This window comes from Alexandromys fortis, unplaced genomic scaffold (assembly GCF_014885135.2).
Source record: "Alexandromys fortis isolate MF-2015 unplaced genomic scaffold, M_Fortis_MF-2015_v1.1 scaffold_94, whole genome shotgun sequence".
NCBI lineage: Eukaryota > Metazoa > Chordata > Mammalia > Rodentia > Cricetidae > Alexandromys > Alexandromys fortis.
The window spans coordinates 536574-554677 of NW_026067979.1; the positions used below are offsets into that span (position 1 = coordinate 536574).

The window sequence follows — 18104 nt, forward strand, 5'->3', positions numbered from 1 at the left end:
TGGGAGGTAAGAGGTGGATGAATGAGATGTTCAAGGTCATCCTCAGCTCCACAGTGATGTTGGAAGCCAGCATGGTCTACATAAAACTAGACCTCAAAACAAAACAGCAACATAAAAAAAAAAAAAAAACTAACAAGACAGACAGTAATTTACAATACTGAAAAAAAAAAAAAAGAAAGAAAGACTAGATGTACTTGACTGAAATCACTTACAGGTAACTTGAAAACATTTTCTGGTGACTCCTGTCCTCCTGCTTCATATAACATCCCTGGAACAGCCAGTTGTTCAAAATATGCTTCTAGATGATCATCATAAAATTCTTCATCATTAATATCATCATCTATTGATAAAGTAGAATGAAAAACACAATAGGTTTAAGTAGCAACTAAATTTACACATTTAATCACAAAGGCTGATAAAACAAACAGGGCAGTGGAGGACATACCAACTAGGTAGCTGTTTTTATGCTTAGCATAAGAAACTATCATAAAGCCAAGTGAGCTAGTGTATACCTGTAAGTTCCTAACATTTAGAAGGCAGGAACAAAAAAATGATAGCAAATTCGAGGCCACCCCAGTCTACAGAGCAAGTTTCAGGACAGTTATAGCTACATGAGTCTATCTCAAAAAAGAAATCGGAGACATTGGGGTTTAGGATATAATTCAGTGGCAGAGTGTCTGTCTAACACGTAGGGGAGGTCCAGCATTTAAGACCCAAGACCACAGAAGAAAAGAAAATAAAGAAGGCAAAGAGAGAAAGTAAGAGAGCAAGAGATCAAGAGAGAAAGAGAGATCTACTGATAGTTATCTGTGAAGCAGAAAGCTCAAGAGCTCAAAGATAGTGTGAGCTATAAAGCAAGACCTTTTCAGTCAAAAATTAAATAAAAATAATGTCGGGCATGGTAGCTTTAATGCCAACACTTAGGTAGCCTCCTACCTTTAATGCCAACACTTAGGAGGCAGAGGCAGGCAGATCGGTGGTGAATTTATGAACAGCCTGATCTACCTATGGAATTCTAGACCAGCCTCCACAGTGAGACCCTGTCTCAAAAGAAATTAAAAATTAAAAATAAACCCTGCCACTCAGGAATCGTGAACAGAGCCTTGTTAAAGGGAGAAGGAAAAGACAAGGGGGAAAAGAACCCGCCAAAGTCTAATGAATACTACAGTACAGACAAAAAGTCAAGTGGCAAATGAAAGGCAGAAAATAGCCATTCTATAGTACCAGAGGTATCTTCCAGGTTTGTCAGTGTTAAAAGTTTCTCATTTTCTAATAAGCTGATGTGGCTGAAATCACTGTTTGGAGCCTTGTCTTCAAGATGTTTCCCAGCATCAGGCATGACTGTCTAAAAGGAAACAAATGTTACATATAGGGCAACAAAAAAGACAGTTAATAAGTAAAACTACAGGTTAGTCAATAAAGAATTTGGCCTTTGCCTGGACTAGTAACTTCCCTTCTTGCCCTACTCTACTTCCCTACACTGACCCACCTTCAAATGTAGGGTCCTACCAAACTGCCTCCATAGCTTACAAATCAAGCAACATAGTTAATAAACTACACAAATACATTCAGGCAATAAAGTCTGCTACAGGGAGTGAATGCACTAAGAAAGCTGGAGTAAGTAATCCTGATCCAAGCAATCTTTCCTATCAATTTTTTTAGAACTACTTATTTCTCTTCCTCCCAACCCAAAAACCAGCTAGCATTAAAGGGCATGAGCAACTTACTAAAAACAGTTAAGGCCCAGAATAAAAATTTAACACTTTCTTGTGTCATTTATTTCACACACCAGCTTTTTTTTGCTTGTTTTTTTTGTTTTGTTTTGATTTGATTTGATTTGATTTGATTTTCGAGACAGGGTTTCTCCGTAGCTTTTGGTTCCTGTCCTGGAACTAGCTCTTGTAGACCAGGCAGGCCTCGAATTCACAGAGATCCACCTGCCTCAGCCTCCCGAGTGCTGGGATTAAAGGCGTCCGCTACCACCACCCAGCTTCACACCAGTATTTAATATATATTAAAGCAATAGATACCAACTTAAGAGTTAATTGCAAAATTAACCTAATTTCAAGATTAAGAACATTGTATGTCAATGTGATTTTATATTTATACAGGACAGGACTCATCTAATCCAATACATATCTAATGCACAAGTTGGTGCCAGAACAACTTTCATTTTATTTTATTATTTTTTTTGAGACAAGGTCTCACTATGTGGCTGGCTTGGAACTCACTATGTAGAACAAGCTGGTCTTAAACTAAGAGACCAAGTGCTGGGATCAAAGGCAAGCACCACCACCTCCAGATAGAACTACCTTTGAATCTCCGTGTTACTAGAGCTAAACCACCCCACCTTTGTTTTTTTAACAGAAGGTGATGGATAGTGTTTCAACTTGATAGAAATTAGAATCACTTAAGAGATAAGTCTCTGGGCTTACTGTGCTTACCTGAATTCAGGTGAAAAGCCCCACCTGCTGTAGGTGGCATCATTCCCTAAGTAGGGAATCCAAGGTTATATAAGAGTGAAGAGACTCCAGGCTTTAATCCCAGCCCTCGAGGGCAAAGGCGGACAGATCTCTGTGAGTTCAAGGCCAACCTGCTCTACATAGCAAGTTCCGGGTAGCCACAACTACCAGAGAAATGGCAAAAAAAAAAAAAAAAAAAAAAAAGGAGAGAAAGCAATCTAAACCTGGCCGTGTACGCAGCACTGTTCTCTGTTCTGATTATGGATTTGGCGGTGAGGTGGAACTGTGAACTAAAGTAAACCCTTTCTCTCTGTTTTCACCAGCAACAGGAAAGGGAACTAAGACACAGAGACTTCCTGTACAGCCCTGCTGGCCTCAGATTCGTGGCAATCCTCCAGGTAGTCTCCCAAGTGCTAGGAATATAGGGATATAACACCAAGCATAGCTAGATTTGCAATTTTGCTACAAAAGTTCTGTTATGTACAAGCGTGTGTGTGTGTGTGTGTGTGTGTGTGTGAGAGAGAGAGAGAGAGAGAGAGAGAGAGAGAGAGAGAGAGAGAGGGAAAGAGAAATACAAACTTCTACTCTATTACAGCACTCCAGACATTGATAACAAATATATAAAAATTTACCTTGTTTTCTTGATTATTCATCCATGACTTTAAGTGAAAATCAAGAGCTGAGTCTAAGAAAAAATAAAAATCGAGGGATCAGATTATTTTTCAATCATACTTAAAAGCAACAAATAAACGAACTAAACATTTCCTTTAGCTCGAAACAGAATAGATGCGTGTTCAGATGATAACACAGGAATCCATCACTGGTCAGCTAAACTTTTAAAACTATTAGGATGGGGTATCATAAAATTACACACATGCCACGAAACCTGAACATCAATCTAATCAACTGTAAAGCTAACGTTTTCGTAGTAAGAGATTTAGTAAAAGGGAGAGAAATGATATCCACATAAGCAAGCAGACAAGCCCAAATACAGAAATGAGTTCTAAATGACAGGCCTCCCTTATTTCAACAAGCATGAGTGTACAGGATAAAACAAATGATCTTCAAACCTCAATTCAAGCACATCAACAGTGGCTGCCAAGCTAGCACATAAAGTAAGTTTACCAACTGATAACAGCACTATGATGATACAATAAAAGGTTAGCACATTTAGAGATGTAGTCTAAAATATATAACAACAGAAATTTTACAATATCAGAGAGCGTCATAATAAATACTACTGGAGTATAGCTCCATTGCCAGTGCTCCCTAAGCATGTGTGAGGCCCTGAGTTAGAACTGTCCCTGCTCCCTGACCTGGAGTCAGGGGTTTGGCTCCACCATACATATACTCACACCACAACAATCATCTTGTCAGGCCCACAGCGATGCAACCAGCCACACATGGACCGAGGTCACAGAAACTACAAGCTACAATAAAGCCTTTCACTACTTACGATTTCCAGACATTTGTTACAAATAAACAGCTTGTTTAATATATATGATAAATCTATAATAATGTTTTAAGTACAGTTTCTTTCTTCTTTTTTGTTTGGGGGGTGTGGTTATGGTTGTTTGTTTTCTTTTCTTTTTAGAGACAGTGTCTCACTATGTACTTCTGGCTGTTCTGGAACTTGTAGACTCATCTGACCTCAAACTCAGAGATTCCCCTGCCTCTACTTCCTCATACTGGGAGAATAAAGATGTGTACCACCACACCCAGCCACCATTTTCCATCTCTACCATCATTTAAACATCTACTTTAAAATAATTTTTTAAGGGAAGAGAGGAAACTGTGGTTGGAATATAATATAAAAGAGAATAAGTAACTCTTTTTAAAAATTTAAAAAATAAAAATAATCACATTATTAAATAAACAAAAAAATTTAAATGACTCACTTTTGAATATTTCAAAATTATAAACAATTTATTTTAGAATTATATTAATACAAAAATAAGTTTAGGTTGGTGGAAGGAAAAGTGAAAAGTACCAGGAGTGCACTCTTTGTTCTAAACAGAAGCATGCTGTGCCTATTAACAGCATGGTTTCCAGGGCAAAGGAGAGATGTCTGTTTATCACAGGACAGAAAATAAAACTGACATCCAGCAAAGGACAGGGAAATTAAATCTATTAAAATGTATACATGAAATAATTATGAACACTTCGTACCCGGTACTTGTTCCAGCGGGGAAACTTCATCCAAAAGACGCTGACACTGAACAGATGTTGTAGTGTTAGCTTGCTTCTCTTCTGTTCCTGGTTTCATGAGAGCAAGCGACAAATGTGGGTTTTCTATGCAGCTCTTTTTCCTTGAGGCAGAACTTTTTGAGGGAGGAGAATTATGACAAAATGTTAGTTACCTTGGGCAAATCTACAAAATGTCTATTAACCCTTTCAGCACCTCATCTTTCAAAAAGGAAAATAGATATACACAGTGAAATAAAAACTGAGCTCAGCCAGGAAATGAAACTAGAAATACATTCCAGGGACAAGATAAGCATGTGGGGTCCCGGGGCACAGTCCATCAGCTCCAAGGACAGTGTCTCTCTGCTACTCTGCCTCTCCAGAGAAAAACCCTTTCTCTATCACATAAATATGTCAAGAAAAAAAGGCCAGCTTTCTAAAACTGAGTTATATTTACAGATACTAGAATAGCATGCTTGCCAAAACAGCAAATCTTTGAATTAATAAAGGTTTTTACAGTTGTTTTGCTTTTGTTAATAGATTCTCACTGGGTTCTTGGTTGCCCTAGAATTTGCATGTAAACCTGGCTCTCCTGGACTTTTGATATTGCTTCTTCTACCCCAAGTGCTAGTATTACAGTATGGAATGATAGTATGTCAGCACACTTCTACCCCCCCCACATGCTGGGATTAGAGTAGGGAATTATTCTATGGAGTTATACTGTGGAATTACATTACACCACCACACCTAGAAAGTGAAGATTTGACAGGTTTAACCCTTCTCCCACTTCTGTCTCATACCTGACTTTCTACTTGCTTCTACAATTTCTCATGCAGATGAACTAGTTCATGCTAACAGTAATTCTCCTTCCAATCCACTTCTAGCTTGTGGGTCTACAGCAGCTCCCCACAGCAGGAAAGGAATCAGAAAGACCTACAGGGACAAATCCCAAAGTGCAACAAACACACCATTTGACAGAGACCAAGGACCAAGCTTAAACAGAGTCAGGGGTTCAACAAAAAGAGCACTGAAACCTTACGCTTTAAGTTAAAGAATTAAAGTCCTGCAATGCTTCCACACACCTTTGCCTACACTTTACTTCCTATTTTTCCTCTATCCCTTTATTAGTGCTGCCATATATTAAATACCTCTATAGCTTAAACCAAAGCACACTCATAGACAACACAGGGAAATCTCACCTCAATAAAAGAGGGCAGGGGCAGTTGGGCAGTGGTTGTGCACACCTTTAATCCCAGCACTCAGTGGGCAAAGGCTGGCAGATCTCAGTGAGTTCAAGGCCAGTCAGGGCTACACAGAGAAACCCTGTCTCAACGCCCCCCCCCCCCCAAAAAAGAGCAGAAGTATAAAAATGCTACAAATGAAACAAAAGTCTCAAATAAATAAAGAAATAAATAACTTCTAAAAAGAAAAGAAAATACTTCGGCTGGGGTGATGGCTCAGCGATTAAGAGCACTGCCTATTCATCCAAAGGTCCTGAGTTCAATTCCCAACAACCACATGGTTGCTCACAACCATCTACGAGATCTGGTGCCCTCTTGAGGAAGAGACGTGGTCAGTGGGTCAGTGGTCCTCATCAACTTAAACCATGAAACCCAATATACACAAAAAAAAAAGAAAAGAAAAATATTTCTATACAAAGGTTATCGTCTATCAAGAGGCAAAGCACTGACTATGTCTCAGCACATTAAGCCTCAGCAATACTTAGAATCAAGCAGAAAACCTTAAAACTATCTATACCATCAAGAACTTCAAGTTAGTTTTAGTTTGAGAGATTTCTAGATTTTCTACAGTTCATATATATAAATGTATAAATTATTTTTACCTCTAAAAATTAAAGATCAAATATAATACTAAGCCAGCAAGATGGCTCAATAGACAAAGGTTATTTGCCACCAAACTTTATTTCCTGGGACCAATACAGTGGAAAGAGAGAACTAACTCCAGTAAGGTGTCCTCTGACCACCACATATGTGCCACGGCAGGCTTGTATGAGTGTGCACATGCACACTCGAACACACACAGACATAAAATGTAATACTTTAAAAAAATTAAGACAGGACAATGGTGGCAGAGGCAGGTAGATCTGAGTTCAAGGCCAGTCTGGTCTACAGAGCAAGTTCAAGGATAGACATCATACATTTCCCCCTGGACCAAGGGTAGCTTTACCAGAGTGTACATGAAGGCAAGAACTTACTCATCACCCTGAAAGCTGAGTTGCAATCTTCCTCTTGGCTCAGTGTTGTCATTCTGGCAACTGGGAGACGAGACAAAAGGAACTGAAAGCCTTCCTTCAGTTAGGTATGATGCCTGGACATCAGGACACCTATATAAAGTGATTAAGATTTAAATTATTTACAATTAAAACTCAGCTTGTTGGGCTAAAGATACAGAGTTTTCTGGTAGAGTGCTTGCCTAAATACACAAAACCCTGGATTTGATCACAACACTACTCGCTCTGGGCATGGTGGTAGAAGCTTAAAATTCTGTGTGGAAACAGGCAGACCAGAAATTCAGGGTCATCCTGAGCTATAGTAAGTTTGAGGCTAGCCTGGTCTCAAAATTAACTAATGTCATAGGGTGACATGATAATAAAACAAGCCTTCATCAAATAAAAACACACAGCAGCCCCAATATTCAAAGTCATCTTTTACAGAGCTACCACAGTCTCTTCATCCCAAAGGTAAGATGCTATCTCTCATCAAATGGCTAGGTTCAAAGATGCCAGATACATAAACATAGTCAGATTTCTTACACTGTCTAGATCATACATGAAATCATGTGTGAAAACTATACACATCACACTTAGAATGATATAAACACAATGTACTTAGTCAAACATGTACTCAGTTGTAAACCTAGAATAAGAAAAATAAAAAACTAAAATAAAAGCTGGTTTGATTCTTAAGAATAAGAAACTTGGGGCTGGAAAGATGGCTCAGTGGTTAAGAGAACAGGCTATTCTTCCAAAGGTCCTAAGTTCAATTCCCATAACTGTCATGAGATCTAATGCCCCTTTCTGGGTGTGCAGATGTACATGTAGACAAGAACATAAATACGTAAAATAAATAAGTAATTCTAAAAAAAAGATGGGAGCTGTGGTTAAAAAAAAAAGAAAGAAAAGAATAGGAAACTTGATCTGGCCAGGGGTGGTGGCCCATGCTTCTAATCCCAGCATTTATGAGGCAGAGGCAGGTGGATCTCTGTAAATTTGAGGTCAGCCTGGTCTACAAAGGGTTCCAAGACAGCCAGGGCTGTTACACAGAGAAACTATGTTTCAACCCAGTTCCTCAAACCTCCACACCTCCACCCTCCTCCTCGCCAATTATTTCAGAAGCATACAACAAGGACTAGGGATGGAGATAAGTGTTAAAGTGCTCGTCTAACACGCTCAAGGTCCTCAGCCCAATCCACAGTACCACCAAAAGAAAAACAAAATCAGAAGTGATGTGGGAGTCCCCTCTGTGTGATGCTTTTCTTGGTTAATGAATAAAGAAACTGCCTTGGCCTCTTGATAGGACAGAACTTAGGTAGGCGGGGAAAACAGAACTGAATGTTGGGAGAAGGAACAAGTCAGAGAGACACCATGGATCCTCTGCCTGAGACAGACACCAGTTAGAATCTTTGCAGGTGAGCAACTGCCATTTGGCGATATACAAATTAATATAAAAGTTATATATATAGAGAGAGCTAGCCTGGCGGTGGTGGCGCACGCCTTTAATCCCAGTACTCGGGAGGCAGAGGCAGGTGGATCTCTGGGAGTTCGAGGCCAGCCTGGTCTACAAGAGCTAGTTCCGGGACAGGCACCAAAGCTAGAGAAACCCTGTCTCAAAAAACCAAAAAAAAAAAAAAAAAAAAAAAAAAAGCTAGAGCTAATGGGCCAAGCACTGATTTAATTAAGACAGTTTCTGTACAGTTATTTTGGGGCTAAGCTAGCCAGGCAGCTGGGACGAACAAGTGGCCTGACTCTCCTTGCAACACTGAAGTATTCAATAAACTTGGCTAGCAAAGAAAAGGAGCCACACAAACACAGTAAATCACAGCTGGCTGATGTGAAGTAAAAAGGGAAACTGTCACAGAAAAAAGACGCCAAAATCCAAAGCCACATCACAGGCCAATGTTGAGAAACGGTTTACCAGGCTCCCTGTGTAGCTAGAAAACGCAATTCACAGATGTCCTTTCAAACATATTCTTGAACATAAAGCAGGAAAGAATATAAAAAGCAGTAAGCTGAGAAAATAAAAGAGTGGCAATTACCCAGAGAAACAGGTAGGGAGCCAGAAACCCAAGCCCTAAAATTCAATATCCAGCTCTCCTGTGGATCAGTATATTATAAGGTTCGTGAGCTCTCTTGTGGATCAGTATATTATAGGGTTCGTGAGCTCTCCTGTGGATCAGTATAGTATAGGGTTCGTGAGCTCTCCTGTGGATCAGTATATCATAGGGTTCGTGAGCCTGAAAAAAACATGTGCTCAAGTAAGTCTTACCTGTTGTCAGTGCTGGATCTGTTCCTGGCAAGTGTAGAAACAGCAATAGGCAAGCCAAAATTTGATGAAAGAGTGACATTTTCCAAAACCTCGCTATTACCAAGTAGTGAATTGGTTAAAAAGCTTGGAAATGCCTCTTCTGCTATCCCTTGGAAATCTTCCATCTCACTGCAACAACAGCATTTTTAAGTAAGATGACTATTCTATTACGATACCATTTTCCATTAAAAGAACAAGGTCTCTTTAAAAAAAAAGATTCTTGCAAAATTAGTAAGAAAGAATACCTACTAACAAATACTCTGAGCTAAAGAAAGCCTCAGAATACATTGCTACCATCAGGCACACACCTTTAAACCCAGCACTCACTCTGTGCGTTCGAAGCCAGCCTGGTCTACAGTGGGAGTTCACAGGACAGCCAAAACTGTTACACAGAGAAACTCTGTCTCGAAAAACAAAAACAAACAAACAGAAAGAACACCTTGCTACCTTACATTAGAGGACAAACACAGCAAATACTAAACTTACTTTCTTAGAACCAACACAGTGAAGAAACACAAGTTGGACTTACTCATGGTTTAGTGGAGGAAGAAACATGAATTACCACAAACTTAACCAGTAAAGAAAGCAAAGATGGCTATAACTAATGATCTTTAGGGTTTAGGTTGAGTTTAGAGCTGGCAAGATGGCCCACTGGGTAGAGATGCCATAAAACCTGATAATTTAACTTTAATCCCACATGGTGGAAGGAGAGAATCAATAATTTGTCCTCTGATAGCTATGGCATTCATGTACCCACAACTACACATATATGCAGATATACACACAGAGGAAATAAATAAATAAATAAATAAATAAATAAATAAATGTAAAGAAAAATAAATCTTAATAACTTTTTTTTTTTTTTTTTTGGTTTTTCAAGACAGGGTTTCTCTGTGGCTTTTGGACCCTGTCCTGGAACTAGCTCTGTAGACCAGGCTGGTCTCGAACTCACAGAGATCTGCCTGCCTCTGCCTCCGGAGTGCTGGGATTAAAGGCGTGCACCACCACCGCCCGGCTTCTTAATAACTTTTAAAAAGTGGACATTTAGTTGTTTTGTTTTGTTTTAAGATTTATTTATTATGTATACAGTGTGTTCTGCCTGCAACACATCTCATCACAGATGGCTGTGAGCCACCATGTGGTTGCTGGGAATTGAACTCAGAACCTCTAAAAGAACAGTCAGTGTTCTTACACGCTGAGTCATCTCTCCAGAACAATTTAGTCATTTTCAATACTGAATAAAAACAGTAAGAACAAATCTAAATTTAGCCCTGGGCTTGTAGGATGGTCAGAACAGGATTCGGATGATTATTCCTTCAATGAGAAACTATTTCACATGGTTTTCAAGAGACAGCTACTGGCTCTCCTCTTGCTCCCTCAGCTGCTCCTTTTTCTTCTCCTTATCGCCAGGGGGAGCACAGTCCTGCATCTCTTCCTCCTACATCTTTTGAATATCTGTCTTCAGTTTAAAGACTTTAAATCCGATGTGAAATGTATACCTCAAGGTTGGGCTCTAACAAGCACCCAAAGTATAAATCATGATTCTGTATCCTTCTCATCCTTCAAAAAAAAAAAAATCTAGTCAATCCGCCAAACCAGTAAAAACTGACAACTCCAACCCCTAATCAGCTATACCAAAAATCTTAGTCATCGAGCCTTTTGACACCACCTTCCACCCCTACATGCAATCCCTCATCTAATCTGAGTGGCCACACTTTAATGACACAACCGGGATCAAGGTCTCTACTTTCTTCCCCAGTCACTCCCCTATATTTGTTTGTTTGCTTTAAAAAGACAGGGCCCTGACAGGGCAGTGGTGGATAACCAAGCTGCACTGCAACACACAATCCTCCTGCCCCAGCCTCCCAAGGACCAAGAATATTACAGGCAGACACCACTACACTTGACTCCTTCCTTTCTCTTATTTCTACAAGCATGTTCAAAGTTTTCCTCCATCAGAATGGAGAAGGCAAGAAGAACCAGGTCGGCCTGATCTTTCACTGCATTTCCGGCTCCCTTCTCACCTCCCTTCACAGCCAAGTGCCCAGGAGGCCATTTCACAGTTACTACTTCTGTCTCGTCTGACATCCTCTGCCTGTAACGTTACAGTGTGCAGACTATATATAACCCAGGTTACACATTACACCATTTCAGGTCTCAGTCCGAATGCCTTTGGGGTAAATACCCTCAGAAAGTAGCATCTTCATCTGACCCTCATCCGGCCTCACACCTTTAGACCTCCAGATTCCATGCTGACATCCTTGCAACCTCACACACAGTACTTTAAAGGACCACAAATCCCCTGCTAAAAACAGTTTACTTCCCCACTCGTCCCTTTCCCCACTCAGGCTTGTTCACACATCCTATAATATTCCTATGTGCGCCTCAAGGCCTACAGTTTCTTCTCCCAGTTAAGTGCATACCTAGCTTCTTCCTGACGATGACCTCAACTTAAACGTGACCTTCTAAGGAAAGTGGTCCCTTATCAAATCTAGATCCAGCCCCAACATCCTTCATTTCACAACTTGGGGACCTCCAATCATTCTAAGCTCTCCTGCTTTCTCAGTTAGAGATATCTTTTTTTTAAATAATTTCATTTTTTATGTGCATTGGTGCTTTGCTGCATGTATATCTGTGTGAGGGTGTCAGATCCTCTAGAACTGGAGTTACAAACAGTTGTGAGCTGCCAGATGAATGTTGGGAATTGAACCCGGGTCCTCTGGAAGAGCAGCCATTGCTCTTAACCGCTGAGTCATCTCTCCAGTCCCAGTTATCAACTTATGTTTCTAATTTCAAATGTCTCTCTAGCTCTGAGACCCAATCCTTCTTCCCAATGCATGCTATCCACAACCCCACCTCCACCCTTGGTTTATCAAGACAGGGCTTCCCTGTAGCTTTGGAGGCTGCCCTGGAAGTCACTCTGTAGACCAGGGTGGCCTTGAACTCACAGAGATCCTCCTCTCTACACCTCCTGAGGCTCCTGCAACCACCCGCCCAACCATCCACCACATTTTAAGCAACTGCACCAATGTTTTAACTGTCCTGCCTAAATCTAGCCTTGTACTTGTATAATCCAGGAGATTGAAGCAGGATTGTGTCAGGTTTCAGGCCAGCCTGGGCTACACAGCCAGTACCGTGCCAGACAGAGCTACAGGGGAAGATCCTGAATAAACAAAATTTAAAAGACAATCAAAAAGCACGTGGCTCCTCAGGTAAAGGTATTTGCCACACCAAGGCTGACCTGAGGTGGATCTCTAGGACCCAAACGATAGACGCGACTCCCACAGGCTATCCCCTGATGTGTGCATGCACATAAAATAATGTGATGATAATAACATTTCAAAACTAAGCAAAACCCCATTCATGTATACAGCACATTCCTAAAGCTTTCCTGGATGGGAAAAAGGCCCTAATTTCGCTCAGCAATCAATTATTCACCATGTAATGTGAAGATAATATGATGCTATCTACTTATTTTATTTTAATATTGCATTTTAGACAAGTAGACACCTTTAGAATTTCACTTGCTAATACCCCCCACCCCCTTGGTCTTTCAAGACAGGGTTTCTCTGTGTAGCTCTGGCTGTCCTGGAGCTCGCTTTGTAAACCAGGCTGGCCTTCTTGCCATTTTCTCTAAAAAGTTTAGGAGTCTCAAATTTCACATATGCGCTTACTTGTTTGTATTTAATAAATGACATTAATGGACACAGAAATGATTACTTCCTGTAGTCGTTGCAGATCTATGTATCTAGTTACGTCTAAAAAGTGCATCCTGCGGAACCCAAAACACAGTCAAAATTGCCAGCAACCATCATTTAACTATTGGCACACAGAGGTACATGTCAAAATCAGGGAAACATTTTGTATATAACTTTCTAAAACTTACCGTGAACTTTGCCCGCAAATCTGTAATCTGGAGGAAAGGTTGGTTCGGGGATAATGAAAATACCAGAAGCATGACCTCAAAATGGTAACTGCGAATGGAAGTATTGTCATATATACAGCTGTCCTCCACACGATTGTGTCCAAAGGGACTTCATGCTTAACTACACAAAGTCTAAAATCAAGAGCAGAGGAAAGGAGGGGGACTGTAAACAGTCTTTCATTTTGCATTAACTGTTAGGAATAACTGTGAATGAAGCTTGGCAGACACCAGTTGACATAAGAGTCCTCCCCACAGAGCGAACAAAAACATTACTTCCAGGAATGTCAGTCAGAAGGACAGGACCGCCCATCACAAACCAGCAAAGCAGTCGCCCAGAGCACTTTGCAAGAAAACACCGCGAGGCTCAGAGGCCATATGTCCCTCCCTCAGAGGTGGGCAGTCACTAGCTGGACCGGAGGACACAAGGATGCAGTCGCTCCAAAGCCCACGGCCAGGCCGGCAGCCCCGGCCACACGCGGGCACCTGATCTCTCACAGAGCAACCCAGACTTCAGCCCGTGTCCCCACCAGGCCGGGCCGTCCCGCGGCCGCCCAGAAGCCGCGGCGCGGGCACAAATAAAGAGCCCTGCCCTGTCCCTCAAGTCCACCGCCCCGACGACCCTCCTCACCAGGCCGGGACGCCAGAACCCACAGTCGCGAGCGCTAGGAAAACGACCGCGGAAGGGGCGGCTCCGCAGCGCTGCAAGTGCGCATGCGCGCGCCGCGGAAATCCGCAAGGCATCCCTCCCTCGGCGAGCGGGGGCGTGGCTTGAGAACCCACACCGGATTGGACTAGGCGTCGGGAAGGGGCCGGCCGAAGCCTCTGATTGGTGTGGACCGCGCGTCCCTAGATTTGAAGGTCGGAAGCCGCGCAGCTTGGGCTTCGGGAAGCCCGCAGTTAGGTGCCGCCTTCAAAGTCTTGGGATGAATTACTCAGTTTGAGGTCGCCCCCAAGGCACGGAAAGTCACCCTACACACCAGGGAAAAATTCCGGAGGAAATGTGCCCGCAGTTTTTTCCATATTACCCTCTCGTAGATGCAGAAACTAAATGGCTTGCGTTCAATAAATCATTCCTTGACAGCTAGTTAAACCTAACCGCCTAGGATAAAACTGGTACCAAGTAGAGAAAGAAAAATTCTTCCCTAGCCGCCATTCTTCGTAGACCACACGAATCCCAAAATTCAGTTCAAATGGTCAGTTCAAGCTCTTTATCGGAAAAAAGTCTATATCGATATCAAACATTAGAGTCTCAAAGGGGGAAGAGGTTACCTCTTTTCTTAAGCTAATTCCTTAAGGTCAAAAATTTTTTAATATCGTTTTAAGAAACAAATGCCGAACAGTAGTGGTCATACACGCCTTTAATCCCAGCACTCGGGAAGCAGAGGTAGGCGGATCTCTGAGTTCAAGGGCGGCCTGGTCTACACAGCCAGTTCCAGAATAGTCAAAAGTACTCAGAGAAATCCTGTATAGAAAAAAGAAAAACAGAAAAGAAAAAATAAATATAGAGAAAAGAAATACAAAGCCAACAGTTGCTGTACCTGAAGTTAGCCTGGGGGAAAAGACATCTGTTTACTTGATCATTTTCCTTTCTGTGTCCGTCAAAAGCTTCCTTAGACGGTCACCCTCGGATAACCTCTTCAGGCAGGGTTACTTTCCGGAAACAATGGCTATTAATGGCGCACACCCATAATCCCTGCGTTTGGCTGGTTGAGGAAGTAGGATACCGTGTCCAACTCCAGATAGCCTGCACATACTAACACACTACCTTAGAAAACCGAGACTTTTTTTTTTTTCCGAGACAGGGTTTCTCTGTGGTTTTGGAGCCTGTCCTGGAACTAGCTCTTGTAGACCAGGCTGGTCTCGAACTCACAGAGATCCGTCTGCGTCTGCCTCTGCCTCCCTAAGATACAAAGGATCTTAACCCAACTGGAGGTGAGCTGTTTAACGTTTCTAGGGGTCTTTCACCTTATATCATTGAGTTCCCAACTCAAGAAATATGCACAATCCTAAAGCCACCAACCTTGTGCCTAATAACTCAGCAACCTGTTGATTCTTGGCTGACAGAGATGAACAAATCAAAGTAAACATAGGCAAAAAGAAAAAAAAAAGCCTGAACTCTGATGCTTGATTACCTAAATAAATGTAAACAGAGTCTCCGTCCCTGATCCTAGCAATGGACCCTAAATTATCTTTTTAGATAACCTTGCAAATCTTTCTAGAATTTAGAGCCAGTGGTACCTTTCATGGAATTATAAGAGATGCCTATCCAAAACAAAAAAGAAATAAAAAGTCTGATGCTTTCAGTGGAATACCTCTGTCAATATCCAAGTTACAAGATACGAATTTAGCCGGGCGGTGGTGGCACATGCCTTTAATCCCAGCACTTGGGAGGCAGGCGCAGGCCGATCTCTGTGAGTTAGAGGCCAACCTGGTCTACAAGATCTAGCTCCAGGACAGGCTCCAAGCTACAGAGAAACCCTGTCTTGAAAAACAAACAAACAAAGTGAGTACATATTATATTTGTTTTAATAACTGTTTCTATTTCCTTAGGTATTATAGATCTATTTTTTGATTCGATTTAATTTTGGCATGTGGTAACTATCAAGAAATTTTCCATTTCTTTTAAATTTTCCATTTTTTTATGTTTTTTAAATATAACCTAATATTCATATCTGGATTTCATCGGTGTCAGTAGTTATGATACCCTCCCTTTTTTAAACCCATTATGTTTTTAATCTGTGATCTAGTTTTTAATGTTATCCATGGGGGTTTTTTGTTTGTTTGTTTGGTTGGGTTTGGTTTTTTGAGACAGGGTTTCTCTGTAGCTTTGGAGCCTGTCCCGGAACTCCCTTTGTAGACCAGGCTGGCCTCAAACTCAGAGATCCGCATGCCTCTCCAAGTGCTGGGATTAAAGGCATGTGCTACCACTGCCTGGCTTAGTTCTTTTTATTAACTTTATTGAACTATACATTTTTCTCTGCTCCCCTCCCTCCCCTTCAACCCTCTCCCATGGTCCCCATTCTCCCAATTTACTCAGGAGATCTTATCTTTTTCTATTTCTCATGTAAATTAAATCCATGTATGTCTCTTTTACGGTCCTCATTGTTGTCTTGGTTCTCTGAGATTGTGAATCATAGGCTGGTTTTCTTTGCTTTATGTCTAACTGCCACTTATAAGTGAGCACATATGATATTTGTCTTTATGGGTCTGGGTTACCTCACTCAATATGTTTTCTAGACCCATCCATTTGCCTGCAGATTTCAAGGTATTATTATCCGCCCCCCCCCCTCCACTGTGTAGTACTCCATTGTGTAAATGCACATCTTCTTTATCCATTCCTTGGTCAAGGGGCATCTAGGTTTTTCCCATGTTCTAGCTATGACAAAAAAAAAATGCTATGGTGGCTGGAGAGATGGCTCAGAGGAATAGAGCACTGGCTGCTCTTCCAGAGGTCCTGAGTTCAATTCCCAGCAACCACATGGTGGCTCACAACCATCTGTAATGAGATCTGGTGCCCTCTTCTGGCCTGCAGACATACACACAGAATATTGCATACATAATAAATAAATAAATAAATAAATAAATAAATAAATAAATAAATAAATAAATTTTAAAAAATGCTATGAACATAGTTGAGCACTTGTCCAAGTGGTATGATTGAGCATCCTTTGGATATATACCCAAAAGTGGTATTGATGGGTCTTGAGGTAGATTATTTCCTAATTTTCTGAGAAATTGCCATACAGATATCCAAAGGGGTTGTAACAGCTTGCACTCCAACCAGCAATGCAGGTTTATCCCACAACCTCTCCAGCATAAGTTGTTATGAGTGTTTTTGATTGTGGCTGTCCTTACAGGTCTAAGATGGAATCTCAGAGTTGTTTTGATTTGCATTTCTCTGACTGCTAAGGATGTTGAGCATTTCCTTAAGTGTCTTTCAGCCATTATAAATTCCTCTGTTGAGAGGTCTGTACCCCTTTTTTTAATTGATGACCAATTTCTTGAATTCTCTGTCTATATTGGAGATCAGCCCTCTATCCAATGTGGGGTTGGTAAAAATCTTTTCCCATTCTGTAGGCTGTCATTTTTTCTTGTGGACCGTGTCCTTTGCTTTACAGAAGCTTTTGTTTCAGAAGGTCTCATTTATTAATTGTTTCTCTCAGTGTCTATGATACTGGGGTTATATTTAGGAGTGGTCTCCTGTGCCAATGCATTCAAGTGTATTTCCTGGCTTTATGTTGAGGTCTTTGATCCATTTGGACTTGAGTTTTGTGCATGGCAATAGGTACGGAATTGTTTTCATTCTTCTACATGTTAATATCCAGTTATGCCAGCATCGTTTGTTAAATTTTTTTCCATTTGATATTTTTTGCCTGTCAAAAATCAGGTGTTCATAGGTTTGTGGATTAATATCTGGGTCTTCGATTCAATTCCATTGGTCCTCCTGTCTGTTTTTATGCCAAAACCATGCTGTTTTCAGTACTGTAGCACTGTAGTAGAGTTTGAAGTCAGGGATTGTGATGCCTCCAGAAATTACTTTATTGTACAGGATTGTTTTGGCTATCCTGGTTTTTTTTTTTTTTTTTTTTTTTTTGCTTTTCCAGTGTTGTTCTTTCGAGGTCTGTGAAGAATGTTGCTGGGACTTTGACGGGCATTGCATTGAATCTATAGATTGCTTTTGGTAAGATTGACATTTTTAAAATTATTTATTATTTATTTGTTATATATGCAATATTCTGTGTGTATGCCTGCAGGCCAGAAGAGGGCACCAGACCTTATTACATACAGATGGTTGTGAGCCACCATGTGGTTGCTGGGAATTGAACTCATGACCTTTGGAAGAGCAGGCAATGCTCTTAACCTCTGAGCCATCTCTCCAGCCCCAAGATTGCCATTTTTACTGTGTTAATTCTACCTACCCAAGAGCATGGAGATCTTTCCATCTTCTGAATGATTACTCAGTATTTTAAGAATGATTCACTCCTCGAG

At 41.1% G+C, this 18104-nt stretch overlaps 1 protein-coding gene across 3 annotated transcripts in view; it reads right to left on the reverse strand.

The window, feature by feature from the left end:
- The window catches only part of Cep192 (centrosomal protein 192), a 78840-nt gene extending 65021 nt beyond the window's left edge, over positions 1-13819 (reverse strand). For 2 of the 3 annotated variants that reach the window (XM_050157846.1, XM_050157845.1), the window contains exons 1-8: positions 13744-13819; positions 13077-13247; positions 9152-9319; positions 6862-6990; positions 4632-4783; positions 3095-3147; positions 1225-1345; positions 213-340 (exon numbers count right to left, since the gene is read on the reverse strand). In XM_050157846.1, coding sequence (XP_050013803.1) covers positions 213-340; positions 1225-1345; positions 3095-3147; positions 4632-4783; positions 6862-6990; positions 9152-9319; positions 13077-13186 — 861 coding nt within the window. In that variant the 5' untranslated portion in view covers positions 13187-13247; positions 13744-13819. The remainder of the gene's footprint in view (positions 1-212; positions 341-1224; positions 1346-3094; positions 3148-4631; positions 4784-6861; positions 6991-9151; positions 9320-13076; positions 13248-13743) is intronic. The other variant, XM_050157847.1, reaches the window with a different exon arrangement.
- Positions 13820-18104: the final 4285 nt, after the last annotated feature.